General features: G+C 32.9%; 2 protein-coding genes and 2 long non-coding RNA genes across 9 annotated transcripts in view; 2 read left to right on the forward strand and 2 right to left on the reverse strand.

Annotated features, from left to right (window-relative positions):
* Window positions 1–9,805, reverse strand: part of LOC146942578 (zinc finger FYVE domain protein) — a 33,768-nt gene extending 23,963 nt beyond the window's left edge. Inside the window, exons 1-7 of one of the 6 annotated variants that reach the window (XM_085756619.1) lie at window positions 8,874–9,805; window positions 7,129–7,268; window positions 4,171–4,449; window positions 3,912–4,020; window positions 3,534–3,749; window positions 2,355–2,449; window positions 1,162–1,336 (exon numbers count right to left, since the gene is read on the reverse strand). In XM_085756619.1, the coding sequence (XP_085612745.1) occupies window positions 1,162–1,336; window positions 2,355–2,449; window positions 3,534–3,749 (486 nt within the window). In that variant the 5' untranslated portion in view covers window positions 3,912–4,020; window positions 4,171–4,449; window positions 7,129–7,268; window positions 8,874–9,805. Of the gene's footprint in view, window positions 1–1,161; window positions 1,337–2,354; window positions 2,450–3,533; window positions 3,750–3,852; window positions 4,021–4,170; window positions 4,450–7,128; window positions 7,274–8,873 lie in introns of all 6 variants that reach the window. The other 5 variants (XM_085756617.1, XM_085756615.1, XM_085756618.1 and 2 more) reach the window with 5 other exon arrangements.
* A 1,214-nt stretch (window positions 9,806–11,019) lies between these two features.
* Window positions 11,020–13,485, forward strand: LOC146942579 (uncharacterized). Its single transcript, XR_015032769.1, has 2 exons — window positions 11,020–11,560; window positions 12,822–13,485. It is a non-coding gene; the product is annotated as an uncharacterized LOC146942579 (long non-coding RNA).
* A 1,506-nt stretch (window positions 13,486–14,991) lies between these two features.
* On the reverse strand, window positions 14,992–16,580 carry LOC146942580 (uncharacterized). Its single transcript, XR_015032768.1, has 2 exons — window positions 16,081–16,580; window positions 14,992–15,671 (listed from the first exon to the last, which is right to left on the reverse strand). It is a non-coding gene; the product is annotated as an uncharacterized LOC146942580 (long non-coding RNA).
* A 3,237-nt stretch (window positions 16,581–19,817) lies between these two features.
* On the forward strand, window positions 19,818–22,906 carry LOC146942581 (F-box/FBD/LRR-repeat protein At4g26340-like). Its single transcript, XM_085756624.1, has 3 exons — window positions 19,818–20,501; window positions 20,710–20,871; window positions 20,977–22,906. The coding sequence occupies exons 1-3, from the start codon at window positions 19,818–19,820 to the stop codon at window positions 21,127–21,129; spliced, it is 999 nt and encodes a 332-aa protein (XP_085612750.1). The 3' UTR covers window positions 21,130–22,906.
* The last annotated feature ends 4,944 nt before the right edge of the window (window positions 22,907–27,850 follow it).

The raw sequence follows: 27,850 nt of genomic DNA on the forward strand, positions 1-27,850 counted from the left end.
AACTAGAGAATTCAGAAAGTTAAAGAGAAAACTGAAATTGTATTGATGTTTCAATGAATTACATTGTGAGTAGGGTGTAGTTATAGCTGAGTTAGTTAGTTAGTTAGTTAGTTAGTTACAAGGCTCTAACAAACTCTAACTAACTCAGAAGCTTCTAGAGAAGGCTTCACTAAGACTACAGCTAGTTGTCTTTTGAGACTACTCTAACAGAGAGAAACGAGTAAAATTAGAACATGCATGGACTGAGGATAAGATTATGAGAAACTAGCTGTCACCTACATCACGAAAAAATAGATTTAAATATGGTATATTATTATATTATTATTAACAACTGAAAAAGGAAATTATTACAGTTTTGAAGTTTGAACAATTGATACCAACACTTAAAATATACAATTTGAAGAAATACAAATGATAAAAGAGAATGCAAAACATTTAAAAAGATGCCACATGGACCACTTTTTATAATGTGTACGATACCGTATAGATGCTACTTGAAAATTTTCACAACTTCCAGTCAAAGATACACGGTATATTGCAACCTACATGAGTTATTTTCTTGCATTTGTTTTGTGAAGATCAATTAAGAGAAGGATCCAAATAGAATATATTTTTAAAATTTTAAATAAATGAAAGTAATATTGGAGAGGGAGGAAGAAAGAAAAGCAATTAACAAAAAATCCAAATAAAACATAAAGAACTTGTCACCGGACATATGTTTCAACTTTCGTCCATGTCAGGTAAAAAACGATAAAAATAATTGATTATAGAATCTTTGAACAATTGATGCCAACGCTTAAAATATAACTTAAAAAAATACAAAATATCACAGAAAATGCACTTTCACAACTGCTAGTCACTGATCCATATACAGCATATTTTTCAATTTTAAATAAATGAAAGCATTTGACAAAATATCCAAATACAACACATCGCACTTGTCACTGGTCAGATGTTTCATACGGGTGGGAAAAAATTGTTTAAGAAGATGGTTACAGGGAAAAGAATGAATTACATGTCTGGACTGAGGAGTATAAGATTACAAGAAAGTTCTGATATACCAACAACATGAAGAAAACTGCTTCTTCCTTGCAATGATTAACATTCTGAGAAGGAAGAAACTGGGCAAAAAAATTATAGAATCATTGAAAATGAAATAACCTTGCGTGGAAGATTACTGATAGCATCCAAATGGCTCCGCAAATCCTTCAGATGAACTAGTGGCACATTTTGACAAGTTTCTGTTTCATCAGACATAATCTTTTCCATTGCTCCTAAAGCAAGAACACTTGATTCTAGAGCATAACGCATATGTAAGAGTTCTACATCTTGCTTCCTGTGTCAAATCAAGGAAAATGAGCAACAAAACAAAAGGCTCAATGAGTTAAATAGACGTCACAGTAACTATGATACATTAAGCATTTGAGCATTTCATGTCACGAAAGTCTCGCTATACAATTGTGGCTTTCATCCAATCAAGCGCCATCAGATTACATGTTCATATATGCAAAAATTTCTTGACACAGCTGAGAATAATCCAATGGCAAATCAAATAGTGTAGATAGGAGAAGAGGTGCGTGGCTAGCATTACTATTAAATAGTATATATCAACATAATGTAATACAAGTTAATTAATAAGATGCCTGTTCACTCCATAGTTGACAAAATTAACATTTATGTAAATATCCCCATCTCAAACAACTAAATATCATTTTTATCAAAAATAAAAATATCCTATTTACTATTTTAGCTCGACTTCTACACACACAAAAAAAAACATTTTAGATGCTGACAGTAGCAACCAATAATTAATTACACTAATGAAAGAACGAGAATAGATTACAGAGTGAACATATGCAAATGGCACTGGCAATCATGCTGTATTCATGATTCATTCTTTTGCCATTTTTAGTTGTTTTGGACTTTAATGGGTATACTGTTCTCCGTCATTGTATTTTCCTCCTCGGCTCGTAACAAAATTAATTTTATATCGAAATAAATAAATGGAACATCTAGGAATCACAGTGTATGTTTACAGAATACAAGTACAATATAAACACGTTGAGACAGAATTAAAAAAATAGATTAATTACTTTTTCAGTAGTGGTTGAGCGAATGCTGTTTCCAAATATGAAAAATTAGTATCAAGAATACCTTGTAATTTTCTCGGAAACAATAGACCTCATAATGAAGTGTGCCTGTCATCTTATACACTAACTAATTAACAAACCCAGTAAAACCAGTCACTTAGGGTTCCTATCTGTCCTAAGAAAACGACAACACTTCTGATCATTACTTTTTTTGGTGAAAGCTGCTGAATATTACTGAAAGAGAAAGGAGAATCATAAGCATACCTCTTCCAGGCTTCCAGAGTGGAAGCAATTGGTTGCATAGTGATCAATTCTATGGCTTCCCGGAATTTTATGCCAGGGACAACATCAAACAGTACCTACAGAAGATTCTCAAGTCATGACAAGACAACAGAAGATGGTGCTATCATATTTAACATCCAAACTTAAAGTACAATGAATCTCAATTGAATTTCGTATACTATAGGATTTAGATCTTTCATAGGAAGTGTTTTTGAGAGAGTTTCTTGAACTCAATTTGAGTTCAATTCTGTTTCTGGTTGAATGTATTAGAGCTAGCGAAGATTTCTATTCAGCTGCCAAAACTGTTATGTATTCAGTTCAGTTTCGGACAGTTACATAGCAGTTACATGTTAACTAACTAGATACACGAGTTTCTTGAACTCAATTTGAGTTCAATTCTGTTTCTGGTTGAATGTATTAGAGCTAGCGAAGATTTCTATTCAGCTGCCAAAACTGTTATGTATTCAGTTCAGTTTCGGACAGTTACATAGCAGTTACATGTTAACTAACTAGATACAAACTAAGTAACTAACTAAAGGTTAGTTGGGCTAATTCCATTTCTATCCTTTGTCAATCTCAAATGAATTATTACAGATTTCATTGAAATTTAAAAAAATCATAGATTATCGACTTGTGATATATTTTCCTTTGAAAAATAAAGACTGCAATTTGTGGTGACTACGGATAATTTAAGAAGTGAAGGTAGATGCCCTTCATGATTTTACACATCAACAAACATATTATTTTGTAGTCAAATCTGTTTTCATCAAAGATATACCCACTGTATGTGGAATGTCTTAAAATAGCTTGCATTGCATGCATCAAAGGATGTTACCAAAATAAAGGAGGAATCTTACCAGATCATAACATCACTGTCTACAGTTTATAATACATCTATCTTCTAAATAATAAAAATAAAAGCAGCCCAACAGCTGCTGCACTACATATCATTATGTATCACTGGATACAAAAAACATTAAGTTCGAATATTCATGTGCATCTATAAAGGAGGATCGTCTTTAGTGAGAAGATGCAAAAATTACATATATTTTAAGTCAATCACATCAATAATTATTGATATGGAATTATAACCCTTCCAAAGGTAGGAGTGAATTCCAAGCACACCAACTACAATGTTGTACATTTGAAATAAAGTATTACCCGAATAGGAGTTTGGACAGAAAGACGTTCCAACACAAAGTTCTCAACAAAATGATCAGAATTGGCATCTTCATCGCTAAATGCCACTTGTTCTTTTCCAGGGCGCACTAATGACAATTTCGAATTCCATGACTGGCCAGAATTCACACAAGCAACAAAAGAGGCAAGATCGAGCTGATAGCATAAAGTATCACATAGATGCTCCACACATGACATCTGCCAGAATATCAAATCAAATTTTGAGTGAAGTTCCACCTATTCATTCTTTTACTTTTACTACCCACAAATCACATTTGAAACAACGAAAGACGAAAAATACCTCATCTGATTTATTACCATAAAGAGAAGATTCTTCAAGCCGAATTACTTGTGACTTACTTGTCCAGAGAAGTTGCATTAATTTTCTCCTGGCTGCTATTTTACCGGCCAATAAATCCCAACCCATGGCAGCTACTAAAGGCTGGAGTTGTGGAAACAATTGGAGGACCTGCAACAAACAAGTACGGAAGTTTTATTTTTTAAAGTACATCTGTATAGGGACTATGAACTAGGGGCTTAGGAGAGTTAAATTGACAGGATGTAATAATTGATACAGTAGCAAATATTTATTCATAAGCGTACAAAAATTGGCACATACACTGCTAGCTTCTTCCAGGTGCTCCCTTTTCACAGCAGACAGGGCAGTATCCATGATAGATTCAAGAACATGTACTCCAGAAACACGAGCATAATGATACATCTCTGTCTTGCATGATCTGATTACCTCATTCAGTGATGATGTCTTATCATCCAAGTTCGTACCAGGCTTCGGTTCTGCCAGATAGTTTTGAAGACGTACAAGAGGACGCGGAGTAAAATTTTCAGTTTGAACTCTATCCACTTCTATCTCTTCAGACAAAACTTCGTCATGAATGCTCTAAACAGAAACGTTGATATTTGATATAGTTAAACAAAACAAAATTTCCTTTTACGTAAAATGGTCAAGGAAAAAACTATATATGATGTAGAGTGTAAACTTGTTACTCATCTAACAACTATTAGAAATGATTTTAAATAAAGGAAAATAATAACACCGAGACAAAATGACCAATCTAAATTGATATGGGTTGAGTTATAGTGAAACCATTTTCTCTGAGTTGATTAAATGTGGGGAAAAGGTGGGAGACGCAGGAAATGCATTACTAGTTTTTTTTTTTTTTTTTTTTGTAAAAACCTTACTGATCAGAAGCCGGAATGCTTTAACAGATAAACAAAATGATTCTCGAAAGACAAAATAAGCATTCCCAAAAATTTCTGCTCGCTTGAAAAATGGTTTTGTCTGCTTTCTTTAAAATAAGATGTCTATGAATCATTAGTCTTAGAAATCATGGTTGGGCCTAACACAACCCCTACAAAACCGGCTTGTGAGGTGAAGATTTCCCCCACTTATAAACACATTGTCAGGCCATCACTTATCCGATGTAGGGCTCTTTAACAATTAGTTTCTTAAAACTCATATTATTTTTTGTGTTGCTTTCTCTAGCATCCCATTTGAAGTGATGTCTTGCTAGTTGCTATGCAAACATTATATGTGATTATTCTACTTTGGGATTTCCTGAATGTTAGTTACTTTACATCCAATAAGATAAGGAAATAAAACACTTGTTATGAGAATTGGAGTTGTATTGGAGTCCAACATTGGCAAGGTTCCTGGGTTGTTGGATGTACATAAGTGTTTGGGGCACCCTCATCTTATGAGCTAGCTTTTGAGAGTGAGATCCAATTCCATTTAACATCGTATTAGATCCAGGTTAAGGATGACAATGTGGAATTGGTCCAGTACCTGTGCTAGGCGTAACGGTGGGATTGAAGTTGTATTGGAGTCTTACATTCCCAAGGTTCCTGGGTTTTTGGGTGTATATATGTGTTTAGACACCCTCATCTTATGAGCTAGCTTTTGAGAGTGGGATTCAAATCTATTTAACAATAAAAAAGAAATCCGGCAGCAACGCATGCACCGATTAAATATGATAATTCCTAAAGGATTCAATTCACAAGATGGTTTGCAACTCCGGAGACATTTCTTGGTAGGAAAAACAAGTGGAATCACATACAAACTTGTATTTTAGCAGTATTTCTTGTGAACTCGTGCAATCTCGCTCAAAATTGTGAGTTAGAGCCTGATTCAGCAGCTCTGATGAAACATGCAACAATGCATGCAGTGATGGAAGTATGCTACTGAATGAAGGCTCTGGAAGATGGTAGTCAAACTCACATATTGACTTGGATATCTTTGCTGTGTCAAAATTGCCACTCAAACTCGTTGGAGATGTTGATGTTTCTAGGTAGTAAAATCATTTGGACTCATGCAAACTCACTCAAAATTATAGTTAGAACACGATTTTGCAAGTCTATTAAACCTAGCACAGCTTCCTTGCCAAACGGAGCTGTCTTCTCATAGAATCCAGTCCTTCCAACAAAAACTCTCCCTCCCTTCTGGAAATCCTCTAGCAACAATTCGTTTAAAGAATACTCACTGGCTGGTGAGCATCCCGCACTACAAACACATCCTTACATTGCTCCGTTAGATGGTATCCCCCCTCAACATTCTAGCACAAACTACTGCTTTGTGCTGTCAACTCGAAACAAGCCAATCCCAGCTCTGTTACTAAACTAATTTTACTTTGTCTGTGTAACAGTGCATACTGTACTCTCTTGTTATTGTTGTGTATGCCTATCAATTTTGGGTTGCCGTGACTTTGTGGAGGGAAAGTCGCCGTGAATTTCTCTCTATCTCTCTCTTATATTACTCTCTCTCATCTTAACTACTATTTCTCCTTCATCTTTCTCTCTCATTAAACACCCTAAAATACACTAAAGTCCCCATAACCTTCCCTCCCTAAAGTCACCTAATCCCAATCGATCAATTTTATGTGTCGAACCCACTTGTTATGTGCTTTGTCCATTCATCATTTTCCCAGTCTTAAAGTTCTGAACATTTTGCCCATTCAAGACCATTAATTTTGAAAATCTTGAACATTTAGCTACTTTAGGAAAACATTTTCTATTTCTATTTCCTAAAATTTGTATTAATTTTACTTGTTAACAAGGAGAAAAGAGACTCTTGATGTGAACAATTGCCTTGAATTTCCAGAAACAATGAAAATGTCCAGAGATATTTTCATTATTTCTTGAAGTGCATCATTCTAGCTAGCATTTTATCTTCTCTCTGTCGTAGTAATTCACTTATTAACTACGAAATAAATATAATACAAATTTTAGACAATGAAAGTTCGAAGATTATTCACAAAGTAAACGGGTCCTTAGCTTGCTTTAGATGGTTTCACCTTACGAAAATATGATTTAGTCATCGGTGCAAGAATAGGATTTGTACTGTCACGTTTAATTATTGTGCCTTGCTTTTGTTAGGGAACTGCCTTGGTTTTTTATTATTGTTTTTACATTGGGTAAACTGTTCAATGTTAGAAGTCGATTTTACAAGTCTAGACCACATAAGCACCAAAAGTTTACATAACACTTGTATTTGATAGCATTTAATGATCGTAGGAAGAATTATAAATGAATAAACCTTTGGCAGAAAGGAGGGACTATATACCTGCATCATTTGAACAATATCTCTGCACTTTGATGAAAGAGCTTCACTGTAAATCTTTAGAATTTGGTTACGCATGATAAGCCAAGATTCCCCAAAATCCTCACTTCTTGATATAATGGCCTTCAAGAGATCTTTCAAAACTATGCTACAAAAGAATTAGGATCATGCAGGTATGAACTACTAGGATTGTAAAAATATTTCAAGAAAACAAAAAGAAAATAATATCACAAAATTAAGAAATGTTAAGAAAGTTCCATAACTGCTCCTTCTATAACAGAAAAAGAAATATTACATGATTTATCATATGTTTGAACTTGCAGGTGGCACAGATACCAATGGTATCATGACAAAAATAAAGGAAACAAAAAATACATGAATCTTGTGCTCAGGCAATGAAATCTTTCAATGTGTCCTCTAATTTGGAGAATAAGGTCTGGAATCTAGATTATTGATTCTTAAGGGTGCTACTCAAATCAATACTGTTATCAATACTGTTTTACATTAATTCAAAAGACAAATGTTCAAAGAAATTGGTAGCCTAACAGTTTTCTGAGTATTAAAGGAGTAGTGCAGGCTCATGAGAGCTTGCCATAGGTCCTCTCTATCCTATCACGGTATCCCTTACCTGTAACTAACTGCTTCAGACAGTTAGAGTGCTGTAACCAAATGACATACTGGTGTCAGTCATCTTAGCAGTAGTAATCTGCTACTGCAGGTCTAGCTAAATGTCTATAAATAGACATTCTAGGGATTGTAATCTATTCATTCAATCATATCAACATTATTCAGTTAGAGTTCTAACTAACTCCTAGAGAGAATCTATGATAATTCATGTCTAGTTTACACAATCTTAACACTGAGCCATGTTGCCCTACTGTTTTCTCTTCCTTTTGTCTTTTTGGTATTACTTCTTATCCTCCACTCCTCCTAAGTGTACATTAAACGTTTTCAACTTTTCATTCTATTACCTGCCATACAACAACCAAGCTTTTATTCCCACTCAGTCACATAAGATTAAACGGCATCACATTACCATGCCATGTATAAAGTTCACATTTAGATCATTTACCAATACCTCTACGCTGACTATTGGACTGCCTCCTATCACCCTCCTGCGTTTATGGGGTCTTTTCCACGCATACTAAAACAATCTAAGAATAGACCCTACCATATTTTCTACAATGATGGCTACCTCGTTTTTCTATCTGGCGATGCATTCCTAAGTTAAACTTGTCTTGTGTAATACTGCAAAAACTCATGCAGCATAATATTCTCATCTCTGCAACATTGGCTTACTTTCATTCTATTTTAAAATCATCTTTAATTTAAGCAGTGATACTTCTGAGATAAGGGGGAACACTAGTCCATAGCACTGAACATAGACCCAAATAAGAATGAGTTAAGAAATTTATAATATCCTTGCTAATGAAATTCCATAGTTCAAATAAAATCTAGAAACAAAAACTTTATAGGTTTCCATAATAGATTTAAAGCATCATGAAGGTTCGTTAAAACATCGCAAGTCTCTATGCATGTTAAAACTCCATTCATTCAATATATTGGATGCTAAAAGGGAGACCAAAATTCTACATTCAAGAATCAAAATACTCATAATTCCCTTGGCAAATGGTGCATTGACATGGAAACCAATCATCAGGGACAACTCAGTAGTCACTAAAAACAACCCTCACAACAACATCACAAGTTACTTCAATTTGAATGGGGGGGATTAAAAAGGCACATACCGGTATTCAGATTGATCAAGTCCATAATCAAAATGGAGAAAACGTATATGAGAAATTGCCCCTTCAACATCACCACCTTCAAGACTCTCCCTAATAGCATTCAAATGAACAACCTGAGCCATCTTCTGTATCCCAAAAAGCACCTTAACATCAACATCCTCCTTCAAATCATCATCAACACCCTTAACATTAACCTCTAAACCATTATCCTCAAGATCACACTGTCTAATCTGCTTCTCTATATTCTCGCTCAGTGCTTCAAAAACATCAGCACAATACAAAACCAATTTCCTCAAACTCATCAACTCAATTTCTTCAATCAAACTCACACTGATTTCAATTTCGTTTTCAATTTCACCATTTTCATCAACTCTCAACCTCTTAAAACCTAACTCCAAAACCCTATCCAAAACTCTTGTACACAATTTCACCTCATCATCATCATTTTCCTCCTTCTCCGACACAAAATCAATCAAATGCTGAACAAGAACAAGAAACTCCGCACGTAAACGGAGCGATTCGGAATCAAAATTCCAAACGGAGGAAGCGTCATCCAATTGAAGCAATTCGAGAGTGGATAGATAGGTCAGAAGAGCGGGAGAAGAACAAGATGAAGACCAAGCGATGTTAGGGAATTGAGCGGATCCATCAACGATAGATTGAAGAATATGGCGAGTTAGGTCACGGTTTCGCGTTCGGAGAGCGAGAAGAACGCCGCGTAAGGGTTCGAATTGAGCGAGATGAAGATGATTCGCGACGAGACGACAGAGGGTTTCGGTTTCTTTCCCCATTGTCGCATCGCGGTGATGCTGCTGCTGCATCAAAATGAGAGATTGTGCTTGTTGTTTGTTTCAATTTCGAGAATGAAATGAAATGATTGCGCGGAAAGTGTTTGTTAAATGGAGTCCAAAATGAATGAACATTGTCTTAGGGGGGTGTATTGGATTGAGATTTCGAAGGATTTTAAAAGACTTTTTAGTTATAAAAAAATCCTGAGGTATTCAATCAAGATTTTAAAAGATTATAAATAATTCTGGTGGTATTCAATTAAGATTTTCAGGATTTTTTAAAGAGTCCAACCAAATCCAGTGGTATTCTATCAAGATTTTTCACAACTTAAAAATTGTCTCTCGATATTCAAAAATGTATAGATTTCAATGGATTACTTAATAGAATGGATTTTGTGAGACTTTTTAGTTAAAAATTTCAAAACTAACAATCTCATACAAAGACTTGAGATTTCTTGAGACTTTTTACTCCTCTCACTTCAGTCATCAACGTGTGTTATATCTACCTGTGTTTTCTAGCAAGTTCCAAGTTTCCATGAACTCTACAATGTTGATACCTATTTCACTTTTTTGTTTCTCTCTCAGTATCATTATTTTATGTTTGTTTTCCAGGATTTTTCCAGGTTTTATTTTTTTTTATCCTAGTCGTTTTATTTTCTTCACAAATTGGTTGTTGTTGATCACATTTTTTTTACTTAAAGATCATGTTACTTCATGTTTATTTTTTTTCATGCTCTTACATGTTTTTTTTTTATTATTATCAATGAGTTTTTTTTCTGGTTACTTTATCAATGAGTTTCTTAGTAATTATTATTATATTATATTATAATAAGTAATCAAACCCATAAAAATTGTATCAATTTTATTTCTTATCATGCAAACCTTTGATTTTTTATTATCTTTAGTCATATTTTTTTTTTAACAATCAAAAATGGAATATATTAATCACAAACCAGGCAACCCCCAAAGTACAAGACGTGCCTAAGGAATTCCTAAAAATACACAATGTCAGTCAGACATATACAAAACACATTAGGTGATGCCCAAACATTGTAAAGGTTCGAACACCACATCTATCTGTGCCAAACATAAAAGTAGCCTTTTTATCTTTAGTCATCTCTTGTAATTTTGAATTATTGCTAAAATTTGATAGTCATTTCAAATCTTATGAATTCTCATAAAATACTTTCAAATCTTTAAAAGTCTATGAGCTAAAATCCCTCAAAATCTTTAAAGTCTTTTAAAATCCCATGAAAGTTAATACATTCCTCCACAATCTTTTAAAATCTTCAACTTTTTTTGTCAAAATAGTCTTTTAAAATCTCAATCCAATACACCCAGGCGTGAGAAGCCAGGTGTAGACGTAGTGATGATAATGGTGACAACAAAATACAGGAAATAAATTTTAGAGTCCTGATAGGTATACCACCATAGGTGGCAATACCACTCCTACATCCACATAAAAAAAATGACATGTGGCAATGTGGGCCCCACACTCCACTAATTGTCTCTCTTTTTCTTTTTCCTTCATCCTTCTCTTCTCTTTTCCTTTTTCCTTCATCCCTCTCTTCTCTTTTCCTTGTGCCCTCTCTTTCATACCGTACACATGAATTTCATACCGTTGCAGAGAAATTGAAGAAATCAGTTTTCATCTGGATCAGCTCCAAACGGAGCCACCACCAGTGCTCCTTCACAATCGCGTTTTCCTTTCTTGCTGCCAGAAGGGCTTACTATGACCTCTGTCTCTCTCGCCGCAGTACTGTTCATCACTCTCTCGCTTGATTATGGGTCAATCTCTCTTGGTCTCAAACTGGGTCGATCTCCCTCATTCTCAAACTGGGTTGATCTCCTTCCATCTCCGTCACTCGATGCTACTGTTCATGTCATCATCATCCTAAGGTAATCTTGTTTGAGTTCATTCAAATTTCTCTAATTTTTATCAATGGTTTATAGATTTTGAAAAAATTTGTAAAAAAAAAATATATCTAAAAAAAGATATTGAGTTCTGTGTTATAGTTTTCGATTGTGGTAGTGTGTTTGTGTTTTGGTGGAATAGAGAAGGTCAATGTGGTTCTTTCAGTGTGTTTGTGTTTGAGTTCATTCATATTTGCAAATAGTCAATCTGTAGCTTGATTTAATGTGACAAAATAAATGTTTGGTGTAACGAATGTCTCAAGTATACCTAGATTAGCAGTGCAAGTGACATGTTAAGTTTATGTATTCTCCAAAACAATGTAAAAATTCAATGTTCAGGTCTATGTTTTCTTTGTTGAGCTTAAATAAATCGTGTAAATTGCAGTGACAATGGAAGTTATGAAGAATTAAACAAATATATGTTCTTTTTTGAGACATACCTTCTTGCACAAATTTCTCAGCCTATTCTTTTAAATATTGATGTTATTTTTCAATGTTATCAATATGATCAAATGACATGATATTAAATTTTAAAGAAATTTTTTTATTCAATCTCTTAGCATGATGTATTTGTTGAATTTCAGTAGCTGGTTTAGTCTTAAAGTGAACCATGATTTCAATAAATACAGCTTTGTTGGGGTATTGGTCAATTGAGTAATCATGTGTCTAGTGTCTAGAGTAATCATGTGACAACATTTTCTCTAAAGTTGGCCAATGTCACTATGTCTTTGGAGAAATTTGGTTCGTCCGGTACTATGATGTAAAATATATTGTTCCAAACTAAGTCATGTGGTCCTCTCTAAAACTTTTTAAGAAAAAGCTTAAAACTGAACAGAAGGTATGAACTAAAAAGCACGAGAAGTTCAAGTGTTGAAAGTTCAAGTGAAGAAGCAAAAGGATAGTCATATGCACTCATTTAGATAGTTGGCATTTCATTGTAATTTCAATTTCAATACTTGCTACTTTATGTTAGACAATTTTTGTTGTCATGTGAAGTTACCTCCATATATATAGCTTTACTCTATAGACTTAGATTGAATACCTCTCCAAGAAATCTGTATTTAACACACTTGTATTCAATTTGTCAATTGATGGAACAATAACAGAACCATGATTTGATGAGAAAAGTTGATTGTTTTTGTGTTAGTGTTTTGGATTATGGTATTGTGTTTGTGTTTTGGATTGCGGTATTGTGTTTATGAAGTCACTTCAGTAAACTCACATTGAATTAATAAAAATCTGGTAGGTTCTGTGATGTTCATTATTGTCTAAAGTAGTGGTTAATGTTGAAATGATGGCCTCTAATGTTGTCATATTGAGCTTGGGAGAGAGTTAATTGGCTAGAGTATATGGTTGGTGTTGTGATTCATCTATTTGGCCAGAGTACGATGGCCTCTTATGGCTGGATTTTTAACAGGCTAACATGCCAAAGAAAATTGATGATAACTTGAACAAGATGGGTGCAAGAATACCAAATGTGAAGCTTGGGAATTCTACAATATAATACCAAGCAAAGGTTCGGGTATCCACATGATGAAGATCATCAAATGTATCAGATGATGAAGATCTCCAAGCATCAACCGTGTTCACTCGAATAAAAGACAAGTCAAGAAATCGTGTCAAGAGCGGGATTCTTGGAACACCGTGGGTGAAGAGTGATACGAGGAAGAATAAAAATAGTGTAGTGGCGTAATCAAAATTTAATGTAAATTTTTTTTATGCTCTTTTAAGCTTGTAATGTACTATTCCTTCTTTTACTAACTTTTTTGAACAATACTATAGTATGGTAGTCACTAAGCTTGTAATGTACTATTCCTTCTAATCGCACTATGTATGGTTTTATGGTTCTTAAGATAGATATTGACAGAGTATGAATATGAATATGTTTTGTGTGACCACATTTTTACAAATACGTGACCACTATTTTTTTCATAAATTAGAACTTGTCCGTCTTTAGGCGTGATAAACTTGCCGATTGTAAAACATGTTATTTATGGTTGGAAATGCTTTTAGTGCAGTGATCAAATGAGATCATGCGTTTGATTCGCCTAAAACGATATTATTTACAACTGGGAAAGAAAAACTAGCCAAATATATGGTCTGTATGACCACATTTTTACAAATACGTGACCACTATTTTTTTCATAAATTAGAACTTTTCCATCTTTAGGCGTGATAAACTTGCCGATTGTAAAACATGTTATTTATGGTTGGAAATGCTTTTAGTGTAGTGATCAAATGAGTTCATGCGTTCGATTCGCCTTAAACGATATTATTTACACTTGGGAAAGAAAAACTAGCCAAATGTATGGTCTGTATAACCACATTTCTACAAATACACGACCGCTATTTTTTTTATAAATTAGAACTTGTCCGTCCTTAGGCGTGATAAACTTGCCGATTGTAAAACAGGTTATTTATGGTTGGAAATGCTTTTAGTGCAGTGATCAAATGAGATTATGCGTTCGATTCGCCTAAAACAAAATTATTTACATCTGGGAAATATAAACTAGCCTAATATATATGGCCTGTATGACCACATTTTTACAAATACGTGACCACTATTTTTTCATAAATTAGAATTTGTCCGTCTTTAGGCGTGATAAACTCGCCGATTGTAAAATAAGTTATTTATTGTTGGAATTGCTTTTAGTGCAGTGATCAAATTAGATTGTGTGTTTGATTCGCTTAAAACAAGATTATTTATACCCGGTGAATATAAACTAGCCAAATATATGGTATGTGTGACCACATTTTTTAATATGCGTGACCACTATTTTTTCAGAAATTAGAACTTGTTCGTGTTTAGGTGTGATAAACTCGCAGATTGTAAAATAAGTTATTTATTATTGGAATTGCTTTTAGTGTAGTGATCAAATTAGATTATGTGTTTGATTCGCATAAAACAAGATTATTTATACATGAGAAATATAAACTAGCCAAATATATGTTTTGTGTGACCACATATTTTAAGGTGCGTGACCACTATTTTTTCAGAAATTAGAACTTGTCCGTCTTTAGGCGTGATAAACTTGCAGATTGTAAAAGAAGTTATTTATCGTTTGAGAGGCTTTTAATGCAGCGATCAAATGAGATCATGCGTTCGATTCACCTAAAACGAAATTATTTACATCTGGGAAAGAAAAACTAGCCAAATATATGGTCTGTATGACCACATTTTTACATATGCGTGACCACTATTTTTTCGTAAATTAGAATGTCTCACTGACTATTTTTACATATGTGTCTGCATTATAAGAATATTGAGCTCTCTCCAAAAGATTGAATATTATGCTATCTTCCTGCCTAATGAAAGAGTGTCTGATTCTGCCTAATCAAATATTATGCTATCTTAAAACAATTTCAAGATGAAGATATCTGAAATAATACTAAATATACTAATCACAAACTAAATATCAAAGGCTGAAAACAATTAGAGAGCATTGGAATTTTGATTATTTGATAACTAATACATGACTAATTAAAAGGGAGACTAAACTTGAACAAATTAAAAGCTCATGTGCAAAGAAACTTAACCTCTTACTGCCAAAAGTTATATGCAGAAAATATATAGAAAATAGCCAAGCCCCAAAAACTACAAAATAATATGCTCAAAATTGACCTCATGATGGCTACAAAAACTGTCACAACCTACAAATTGTCAAAACTAACAATAGTACTAAGTCATGACACAATAGAGATTACATTTACCTATAGATAGATGTTTAGTAGTCGTCTTCATAATGTGAGCTTATACAGAATGAAGAATTGATTACAAAATGCATAAAAACTCCAATACCCTCCAATTGAAAATGTCGTGGTGAGAAAACCTCTCATGCTTACAAACCAATATTCAAAATATATTATGAATATCAAATATTGAATGGTAAAATTATAAAATAGAGTAAATCAATAGCACATAAACAGATTACAGAAATTGAAAGCATAAATGAATAAGCTAAAGATTAAAGAATAGGAAAAAAATAATTTTTTAGAAAAATGAGCAAATGATCTAATCTACATGACCATGTCTGGTGTAAATCTTGCTATGTAAAAAGAAGTACCTTAGTTGATACACAATACCACAATGTGATTCCTGAAACATGGTCACTTGCAAAAATAAGTAACACAACATTCAATGGCCTACTAAAACCCATGACACAGAGAAGCAAACTCAGCACCAATTGTGTTAGGCTAATATTGTTGTACCCATCAGATTATTCAGATTGCATGCGATTTGAAATTGCGATAATAAAATAGATTCAATATTTGTGAAAATTATGATATAAAGTTGTATTGAAACTCAATTCATATATAACTTATATAGTCTGTTGAACCATTCAGTATGAGAAGCTGTCAAAATTGATTTTATCAAACCATTGTTCCTTTGATTCAAACCTGTATTGATTAAAGTCCTAGATGGATGAATTGGACCCGATTACTATTGAAAGAGGAAGTTAAGGTTTTCAAAAGTAAATGGAAGAGAGAGGGAGAGAGTAAATTACCTAATTGAAAAGAAAAGGAGGAGAATGGAGCTGATGCCCTTTCGGCGAGCTGCGCATGCGACAATGGTCTTGCCCACGACAAAAGCTTCAAAACCGAAGCTAGATACACCTTCGATGGCTTTGGGACCATGGGCAACTGTAAAACTGGTTATCTTCTTACTGATACAATTCTTGGATGAACATGTAATGAATGATTGCAAGCCATCTCTTTTACCAAGCACTTGGTCGTATTTGAGCATATGACCGATACAGTTCTCTTGATACAAATACAAAACAGTACTGAGAAGAAGAAGATCAAGAATCATTGCAGTTTACAAAGCGGTGGGTGGGAATAAGGGACTTTATTGACAATTATGTTACTGAAGTGAATGGAAAGAGGGTATGTTTATTAAGAGGGGAGAAGAAAGTTGTGGTGATTAAGAAGAAAAATGGTGGGTTTGGAAGGAACATGAGAAATGGGTTTGGTTGGTAGTGGGAACAACCAGAAGTGAGTTAGAGGCAGAGTGAGAGGGAGAAGAAAAGGAGATCTAAGAGAGAGAAGAGGGTGAGAAAGAGAAAGTTGTGAAATTTCAAAAATACCCATGCCACATAAGGGATGTATGGAAGAGTGGTATGGAGAAGGGCGTTCACCAATCTTTTTCCTAAATTTTAATTGCAATCTCTTCTCCTAATTTACTCTAAATACGATTTTAGTACTTTAATTTTGCAATTTTACTCCCTTCGTTTTTTAAATTTCTGAAATTATGTCCCCGACTGAATATGATTTTAGTACTTTCATTTTTTTAATTTTATAATTTTTTGTTTATAAAATATCTGAAATTATGTCCCTGTTTAAAAATAGACAAATAAAATTGATGATTTAATGTTAAACCAAAAATTAAAAAATTAAACCAAAAATGTTAAGTTAGATTCACTGACTGACTGGTGTACAAACTTACTCCTTCATTTATACGTGTGTTATTTTGTTGGTTGAGAAATGCTAGCAACATACATTCTAACGCATACTTTTCAACACACTCTCTTTGATTGGTTAAAATTCACATGGGTCCTACCAAATCATGTGGATCCCATATGATTTTGGTGGGTCTTATGTGAATTTTAACCAATCAAAGAGAATGTGTTGAAAAATGTGTGTTGCTAGCATTTCTCTTTGTTGGTCAAGTAGTCTATTGGTTAGGAATGATAAAAAAGGCTAACCCACCCCGTCCTGCATCCGCACCGTCGATAACTCGTCTAGAAAGGGGCGGGGCGGAGCGGGGCAGACAACCTAGAGATGTAGGGTTGAAAATCTCAATACGCCCCGTTTTATCGGGGGCCGACAGGTTGGCAGATTGACCAGACAATGTTTTTTTTTCATAAAATAAATATTATTTAAAAGCTTCACATGAACAATGTAAAAATATATAAATTTAAGGACATTTTAAGGAAAGGTAAATATATAACTTTTGACTCCGCTAAAAATACTAAAAATCTATAATAAATCAATAAGATATTGAAAATAAAAACTCTATGAGTTATCAATTGGCTAATTGTTAAAAATATGAGGCTAAAATCATGAAACAAAAATTATAAAATTAACAAGTATCAAATTCATAAAGCGACAACGGAGGGTTAGTACTTGTTAATTCATAATCACAAATATCAAGCGATGGATCGAAAGATGAAGTTTTGATAAATAGGCGTGGTTGCTAGAGAAACACACTCACTGAGACCGAAAGGAGATGTGATAGGCTAAAGAGAAACTTGTCTTTAGAAAATAGGTCCAACATAAGTTTCTAGGTTTAGGGTTTGGTTTGAGAAGGATTTGTCACCATGACGAACCAATAATCCCAATGCGCTTTTATTATTATTTTAAACCGTTAAAATCCCAACTTTTCTATTGAACTCTCTTCTAATCATTCAATAAAGGTTAATTGAATTCAACAACTCCCCGTTGGAACGATACTTTTTTATTACTACTTCGGTAAACCGTGCACTTGCGGATTTATTACATCACATATTTTTTTTAGGGATTAAAAGAACTATTAAAATTAAGTAAGGACTAAACTTAAAAGGTCCCAATTTTATAGGGACCAAAAACATAATTAACCCTATTACGCATGAAGACCAACTTACTACCATACCTTAAACAATGTTATCGGTTAAAATCAAGGGGAATATGAATATTTGTTTATTTGATAAGAATTCAAGAAAGATTTTGTAGAAAAAGAAAAAATTAAGAAAGATTACTCTAAGTTTTAAAACTTGAGAGTATGTCCGTGACATTTTAATTAATACTCGCTCTGTTTTTTCTAAGTGTAATTTGATTACATATTTAATGTTGGGGGTCTGTTTGATTTAACGGAGAGGAAAGAAGGGATTTTAAAATTAATTTTCTGTTTTATCCTTAAACTTAATTAAATATTCGGAAATGTTTGTTTTTACGATTTCATAGACAGACGAAACAATAATGATATAATGGATAACAACATGTTGTAGACGATGAGATAATGAATTACTTACAATTCACGTTGGAGAAGGTTTGAAGCAGCGGTTAGAGGCAACAAAGTAGTAGCAGGGTTGGAAGAGTGGTTTTTACATGTAGTAAATAAGAGTGATAGATAACATAATTGTTACAATCTTTCAAAAAAAAATTGTTATAAGGATAATATAACCTAATAATAATAAAGTTGTTAGAAGATTAAATTGAGATTTTAAATTAATTTAAAGATAATTATGACAATGCAATAAAATTTTAAAGAGATTTGTTTTCTTCCCATCCCCTTCTACAAATTGAACCAAACACATCAAATTTAAAATATTCCATCATCTCTAAAACTCTTGAACCAAACCCGTTGTTTTGGTATTTTTAGAGTACGATTTGTCAATTATATCATTTCTCAATTACTCTTATCTTTTTTAATAAAACTATTTAATGTTATATATTTGAGAAATGAAGGTTCGTTTCTGTTTTAAACAAAGTTTGTTTTTTTGTTATCTTCAAATACTAAACAAAATTATGTTACCTATAATAATGGTTCCATGAATTTTGATGTTATCTTCAACGTCAATATTTAGATCCGATAAAGTGGCCTCAACATTCAAAATTATGTTCATTTGAATCTTGTATTGGTTGAAACCTTAATTTTGATTAAAGGAGTTGGATTAAATTTAATTTTTTCATAACTTTTGGCTAATGTGAAGTTGAAATAATTTTTATTTTGTTTTACAACTATTAAAAAAGATGCGTACAATATTTAGATTATTGACAATTGTTTGTTATGGAAAAGAGATAGAGTGTATGCAAAAACATAGAAATTTGTTGAAGAAAGAGAGAAAATCTAACGATTGTTGTTTGTTACGATAAAAAGATACCATGTTAGTCAAAAATGCATAATCAAATGGTACTATTTTAAAATTTTGATACATATTATTGTTTTTTTTAAATAATACATAGATTATTGTTGTTACTCGTTACACATTCGGGATCAAAATGACTATTACCCAAAAAAAAAATCGAAAGTTCACTTCTCATTTTTTTTTTTGGGTCAAGAGTCAACTTGTAATTTTCTCAAAGAAAAAAAAAACTCAAAATATATATAAGATTTTTCGTCATTATTGTTAAAAAATCAAAAAGTGACAACTTTGCTTGAACGTGTGAGTATATATACACACACGATAAGAGACCCAATTCCAAGTCCAATTCCAATTCCAATTCCAATTGTTGTTTTGATCCTTTTCTCGTTCACCGCCCCTCAATGTCACTGCCGTTAGGGCTTTCAATCCCAGATGAAGAAGAAGATGACAGAATAAGCGATCTCCCAGACTCAGTTCTTCATCACATTCTCTCTTTTCTTTCTATCAAAGACGCAGGCATCACAAGCCTCCTCTCAAAAAGATGGAAACCGATTTGGCTGTTACAACACATGTTCTACTTGGATGAAAAACACTCTCGAGACTCTCTACCCTTCATCGCCGCTCGAGATAAGAATCTACCCTTCCTGTCAGTTCACCTTAAATGGTGCCCCAAGAATAAAATTGTTTATGCCGCTATTCAACGACGACTTTATAACCCAACCATCCATCCCTCTCACTCTGATTGCTCCATAATCAAATCGTCTTCTTTCCCTCTAACTACCAAAACTTTGTCATTCCTCAAATTGAAGATGATAACAATCAGCCAAGTTTCAAACGTTGATCTTCCCTCGCTCAAAGTACTTCACATGGAATCTATCACTTTTGCAGATGGTGAATATCTCACCAAACTTCTATCTGGCTCTCCTAATCTACAGGAGTTGGAAACAAAGGATTTAGTGGTAAAGAAAGGTTGTAGCCTGGTTTGGAATGATACAAACTTATCCAAGTTGGTTAGAGCTAACATTTCCGGTCGGCATATTATGTTTAAGCAACTTTATAACGTCGAGCATCTGCGCCTACATGTGGTATGTATATCAATATATTTATCAAATTTACAAAATACTAGCAAATTACATTAGTCTCTTAAGTTAAGATAATCAATTTACTAGAAAAATTACGAATTGAGTCACATTGTTCAATTTAAGGGAGTAAATTGCTATTTCTCTCAATTTTCAAGGATGAAAATTTTGATTTACTCAACTCATTAATATTATGTCTTTGCAACTCATGCAGACATGTCCCTATCCACTACATCTCATGTTTGACAATCTAACTCATCTGGAGCTTACATTAGACATTGACCATGAACGGCTGGGACTGGGCACATTCAAATGGAGATGGCTGAATATTCTCCTTTCACATTTCCCCAAGCTTCAAACTCTTATCATTCATGAGGTTTTTAATGTCAAGTTTTGTCATGTCTTTTCTTTTCCATTCCATTCCACTTCTATGTATTTTTTTTATATCTTTCAAAACATTTCAACTGTGTATCATTGTCAGGTTGATACAGTAAACAATTTCGACGATGGCGGTTGGAAGGAACTACATACTGTACCAGCATGCCTTTTATCTCATCTCACAACATGCTCACTTAGAAATTACTGCCGCATAAACTGTGAGATTCAATTTGCAAAATATATGTTGGAACACTAGTTAATTCTAGTGAAGAAAATTGGAAAGAAAAACACTATGAAAAAACTAGTGTGTGGGTGTGACTTAAAAATGTCCCACATTGAAGGGTCACCCCAACTAGTAAGTGTTTATATATGGGAAAAGTGACCTCCAAGGGTGTGCCCTTGGGGTACCCAATTTTGTGAACGGGTGAACGCTTAAAAAAAAAAATTGATATATATTTTTTTGTCACTTGAAAATGTTAAATTAATTAATTAATTAATTTAATCATTATCCGTAAGCGCTACGCGTAACAAATAAATTTGTTACGATCTGACCCGATCCAAAAGCATATCCAGAAACTTCCGGATATATCCAATTAAGAAACAAAACGCGTTTGCTTAAGGATTAAGCAGACTTAATCCCCAAGTCACTCGTTTTTTGTTACAAACTCTCCCTATAAAAGGAGAGCTCGCCCCATTTGATTTTTTACACCGAAAATTCACAGTCGATGCTTCCTGTGTTTTTTCCTCTCTTCTCCCTCCGACTTGTTTTTAACAAGTTTCTTCTGCTTCTACTCCTTTCTGTCCCTTCGGTATTAAGAGTGTTCTTAAGACCATAGTCCCTTGGTCTTAAGTTCATAGTCCCTTCGATAATATATGATTCTTCGGGATATAGAGTACTATTAAGATCATATTAAAGAATGATCTTAACAGTATATATGAGTGGTCGTAGTGCCATATTCATGTTTTGGAGAAGTTAGAATGGTGGTAACACCATATTTGAGTGGTCTCAGCACCATAATAGAATGGTAATAATACCATATTAATTTGAACGGTTTCGAATAGAGCGGTTACGTACCGTATCGAGTGGCTTCGATCAAACGATTGAGCCATATTTTGAGGGTGTAATTCTCGAACGATTTTTCTACAGTGCAGTAGTTAATCGAACAGTTGTAGCTGGGCTTGTTTTATCCTGGAGGCGGCGTGGTTGATAGTCTACCTTGCACAACTTTGGGTAGTGCCACGAAACGTCTTAAAGAGAGCGACCTGGTCGTGACTCAACCTAGTAACAACTTCGGTAGATGATAGAATTTGGAAATTCAAATTTAACAGTTTGGAAATCCAAAAACAACAATTTTAAGACGTTTCTATATGCTATGTCTACCGAAGAAGTTACATATTGAGGTTAAGTTGTCCCTAAATACATTAAGGATAAATCAAGCTATAGATTTACATCTTTCGACTGAAACGATGAAGTGATTGTTGTTTCAATCAACAACACTAAAATTTTATTTGATGAAAACAATAATTTGTTACAAAACAAATTATTAGTTACAGAACCAAACAAGTTTTGATTGTTACAAAACATGAGAAAAAAAACGTTTGGAGCTCATAATACGAGCGTCGCGTATTTTTTGTTACAAAAACAAGAAAAAAATAATTTAGTTCCATTTGTTACAAAAATAGTAACAAAGAATGGAAAATGATAAAGTTTTATTTTTATATAAAACTTAATGTCCCTTGCGTGTTATTTTAAAACAATAACAAGAATTGCCATAAATTTAATGGCATACTGGATATCTAGACATGTTGGATGCTCTAAATATTAGAAAGAATCTGAATTTCAGATTTCTATTGAATAAGACTGAGTTGACTCAGACTTAAAGAGAGACTTGTGTACCATGCACTCTTGTGGAAAAAGATTGCACTTTGATGGTATGTTAAAAATTAAATTCTCCTTCTATGTTATTAGTTGTGTGATTTTAATATTTGACATATCAAAATTGATCATGAACAAGAGTTTAATTTTTGAGTAACTTGGACTTAATTCCAACGTTATATAATTAGACAATTTTATTTATTGCAGTCAAGATATATGAATCAAAAGTTCATATAAATTAGAATTTAGAGGATATGAATCTCTAAACATAATGATATGTGTTAATTTGATGACACATAAATTAGAAATGATAAAAAGATATTTTTATCATATTTATTGATGACTGTGAATTTTGGAAAATAAAATTGATGAGCTTGAATGTTCAATTTTTATAACGAAAATTGAAATTTATAGAGTACCCAAGTCTAAGAACAAAAATTCTAATTAAGAAATTTTTGAAGAAAAGACAATCCAACTTGTCTTATTTTTTGAACTTGGGATTGTCTGGACTATATTTAGATACTGGACCCCAAGAGAGTTGAACTCACTAGTAGAGCCTATGAATATGTATTCATCGGGTATGCGATAAATAACGAAACATATAGGTTTTATGACCTAAATGTTAAAGTGATCATAGAATTTAAAAGATGTCGAATTCTATGTAAATATATACCCCTTTAACTAAAGAATAGTGGGGGCACTAGTGGGGGCTCTAATGGGAGCACGACATTAGTGGGGGCAAATTAAATTTCCCTTTTTAAAAATTAAGAACTAGTGGGGGCACTAAATCTGATCACATTCATGTTATCAGAAATAGTTATGAAACAGTTATGAAAACATCGTACGAGATGTTATAGAACCTCAAGGAGGTAAGAAAGCTAAAATTGCTAAAGAGTATGAACTTGGTTTATACAATGGAAGAAGATCCATTAAGCCTTAAAAAGCTATATCCTTAATGGATGCTGAATTATGGCAAGAAACAATAAACGATGAAATGGATTTTCTAGAGTCTAACAAAACATGAAACTTAGTTGACTTGTCTCATAGTTGCAAAACCAATCGGTTGTATTTGGATTTTTGAAAAAAAGGAACTAAAACCTCGATTGTAGTTTAGCAAAATCATTGTACTGATGTTAATTAGATAGCAACTTTGTTGTCTTTATCTCTCGATTGTATCTGAGTTGAACAAGCATAGATTCACAACATCCGCTTTACTGAATTAATTCATTCGCTTAATTTAATCTGTCAATTTTATTTGCTTGTGTTTTACTTGCAACTAGACCTGACTAACAAGCTGGCTTGTTCAAATTAGGAGCAGAAGCAAGTCACCCCTGCGTGCCACGAGGAGTTAGCACAACATTAACTTCGCTTAATTTAGTTTTTCCCATCTTGACCTGGCCATGAGAAATTAGAAAAGCAGGTATTCCCATTCAATGTTTCAAACCATATTCCTTTGATGAGTCAGCTTGGCCTACCAAAAGTGATGCGAATTGAAATGTGAGGTTCACTGCGTCAAAATTGTAAATATTCTGGAACTGAAACTAAGAGCTCTAGGTTTAAGACATGATTCTTACTTCATACATTCAATTTCTGGCTTTTGAATCTTCAAAAATCAAGTGGATGGGGAAAGTCAACCATTGTTACAAAAACAGCCCAGCAACAACTAGTAGATGGCAGACTTCTAATTAACTACCCACTCTTAGCTTTTGTAACCAGACCCACTCCCAATAATACTCGTACAGTATTGATAATTGATAATTTGATACATATAATTAAAACTACTACTACAATTGTAAATTTTCCATTTATCTTTTCGTGATTTATCATGCTTATGTAATCATTGGTATTGGAAGCAAAGCAAATTTTGGCTAGATAACGTACTTGAGCTGATTGCAGTTCATGGGAAGAATACAAGAACGGTTTTTAAAATGAGGATCAAAACATTATTTGTTTAAAAAATAGGAGGCCAGAGATGCATTTAAATCTTTTTTTTAGGAAATTGCAGAAATACAAATCATTTTTTACAAAACCAAAAATAGTCCAAATTTTTAGTCATCAAAAACATACTACTTCACTACAGTTTAGTACTTTGTACACGTTTCTTTAGATTACGCAGGTCATGATTTTTTTTTTTGTCTAAGATAAGAAATTATATTTTAAAACAGTTAAGTATTTCAATATGAAATGTATTGATTGTATAAATTTTATAAAACTTATCATTTATAGTCTTTGAAGTGTGTAATAAATCATTTGTTAGTATTTTCTTAGTTTTTTTAAGTAATTTAATGGTTAGAAATTCACCTTAAAGTGAATAACGATGAATTTGAGGTTCGCTTTTCGGTCTATACATATAAAATGTGATGTTTCTACCAACTAAACTAAATTTAATGTGACATATTTGATCTTAATTAACTATTGAATGAATCGTTTATCGATTTAAACTTAAATCACATTTAAACATGTGATGAACTCTTGCTTGGTCACGAATATTTTCACACTAGTTATTTTTAAATATGCATTATTTAATTTTTTTTCTCTACTTAAATTTTTTTCAAATGTGTCTAGACGTGGTGTCTTAATATTTGTGACCAAATAAATATTTTTCATACTTCATTTAAAAACTACAAATTGAACTGAACCGTTGAACCAAAATGAACCACACTAATATATCATAAACTAAACTGCACTAATATCATGAATTGCAGTTCTGTTTCAATTCACGAACTATTAGTCACAAGTCACAATTTGATTTCTTATTTGGTACGGTTCGACAATTGGTTCATTATGTTTTTTTTTAAAATAAATACTTTTTATAAGATCTTTGATATTGTTCTCATATCACAGTAAAATTATTTATGTTGCAGTTGAATTTTAATGTTTTATTATTTAATAATTTAAAATGATAAAATTCTAAATATTTAAATAAATGGTACATTTGAAATAAAAAGTACCAAGACTAAATATTCCTTGTATATAGGTATTAATTTTAATTCCACATCCAATTATAATTAACAATTCTGTCAAAAAATAAAATAATTCACAAATACTAAATAATCCTCGTAAGAAGAGTGCCGGTAGATGATAATTGTTTTATGCAAAAGAACAATCAATATCATTGACGATTTATAAATATCATTGACGATTTATAAATAAAATTTAGGTGTGACTAGTGTAATAACTAATGTTTTTTTGGTTACAATATCATAATAACTCGTGTTTTTTTAGGTGTGACTAGTGTAATAACTCGTGTTTAGCACAGAGTAGTCGGTCGGGTTTGAATAATGTGTAACTATATGTAAATAAATTTAAAAAATTAACTTTAATAATATAAGAAAATATTTTTTTTATCATGTAATTAAGTCAAATTGAATAATTAGATGAAATAGAATGTGAACACGTTCATATGAAAATTACCATATAAAGCAGTGACATAAAATAAGAATTTTCACAGTAGTCGATTTGCGTAACTACAATGCAGTGCTAGCATCGTATAGGGGCGTGGAACACCATTTTGGTTGTTCTAAATAATTGAGATGACATTTCTCACAATATTTTTGAAACCATGCATCATCTTGACAAGAGTCGTCACTCTGTATTTAGTGCTCTAATGTGGAGCACCTCAAAGCACAAAAACAACAAAGTTTTGAACGATATTACTAAAACCTTCCAATATTGCAAAGAGAGCATTAAACACACGAACCAAAGTGTTTACTGTAACACCCCGTTTTCCCAATATAAAAATTTCATAATAAATTATCAGAGTAATTCACATAAACGGAATGCTACATCTCTTTATCATAAAATCGTAACAAAATAGATAATAATTTATCCTTCAAAAATTCATCAACATAATATTAAAAAACTTCGCAGCGGATTTAGTTTAACAATAGAAATAGTCTCGGCACACAGGCCTCATCATAAAAGTCTCATAAATCTTAGTTCAATAGTAATTCTTAAACTTCAAAAGCAATATGTAAAGGAACAGAAAATAGTATTAAAATCCTCATCCCGTTACGTATCAGAGCACCTAAGGACACAGTGAGAGATAGTCACCCACGACCGCATCTAATCTTGATTACCTGCAAGTTACCCATACGAAGAGCAACATTTTCAAGCAGAAGGGTGAGATTTCTCAAACAATAATATTAAGCTTATAAATCATAAATCACATTTAACAACTTAAATATCATCACATATCTTAACAATAATCATGTAACATCATATGATTATCTAAACATAGTATTATCATACACATAACATTATCATAATCAACTTCATAATCAAATTCATAAACAACTTCATATTCAAATTCATAATCAATTTCATATTCGTTCGGCAACATCACTTGATAAATCGACTTAGCACTTGACTCGACAATGCAACTCAACTCGACTATGCAACTTAACTCGACAAATGCAACTCTTCACAACTTATAACATAGTAAACTTCTTGATATGCAAATGCATGTGGTATCATTCAGGGCATCAAGCCCCCAACATAATATGAGCGTAAATAGGCTCTTCAACAAGTGAGCATAAAGCTGCCGGGCCTAAAGCCTCCAACGTAATTTAAGCATAAAGCTGCCGGGCCTAAAGCCCCCAACGTAATTTGAGCATAAAGCTGCCGAGCCTCAAGCCCCCATCTTTAATGAGTATGCAGTGGACTCAACTCCTACAACTTAGACATCTTGAACTTCTTAAACAACTTATATGATTCCAATAATTTGGACAACTTCTTACGACTTCACAACTTAGACCGACACTTACAACTTTATGACATTAATGGTCAACAACATCAAACGATAGACATCAACATCTTAAACATCGCATCAACATAAGCATCATAAATAACACATTTAAATCACACATCTTCCAAATAGCATCGTTATCAATTACTCATCTTAAAATCATACATCTTAAAATAACACGTTTTAAAATAGCACATCTTTATATAACACGACAAATACACATCTTTAAATAGCATCATTGTCAAATACAACATCGTTAAATCAACACATCAATTACATCATTAAATAACACATCAATACACATCGTCAATTAATTCATATAAATCATTTACACATCAAGAAAAATTATGATAA

The sequence above is a fragment of the Medicago sativa genome, chromosome 3 (assembly GCF_051527215.1).
Source record: "Medicago sativa cultivar Bolivia chromosome 3, Bolivia_mono, whole genome shotgun sequence".
NCBI classification, from domain to species: Eukaryota; Viridiplantae; Streptophyta; class Magnoliopsida; order Fabales; family Fabaceae; genus Medicago; species Medicago sativa.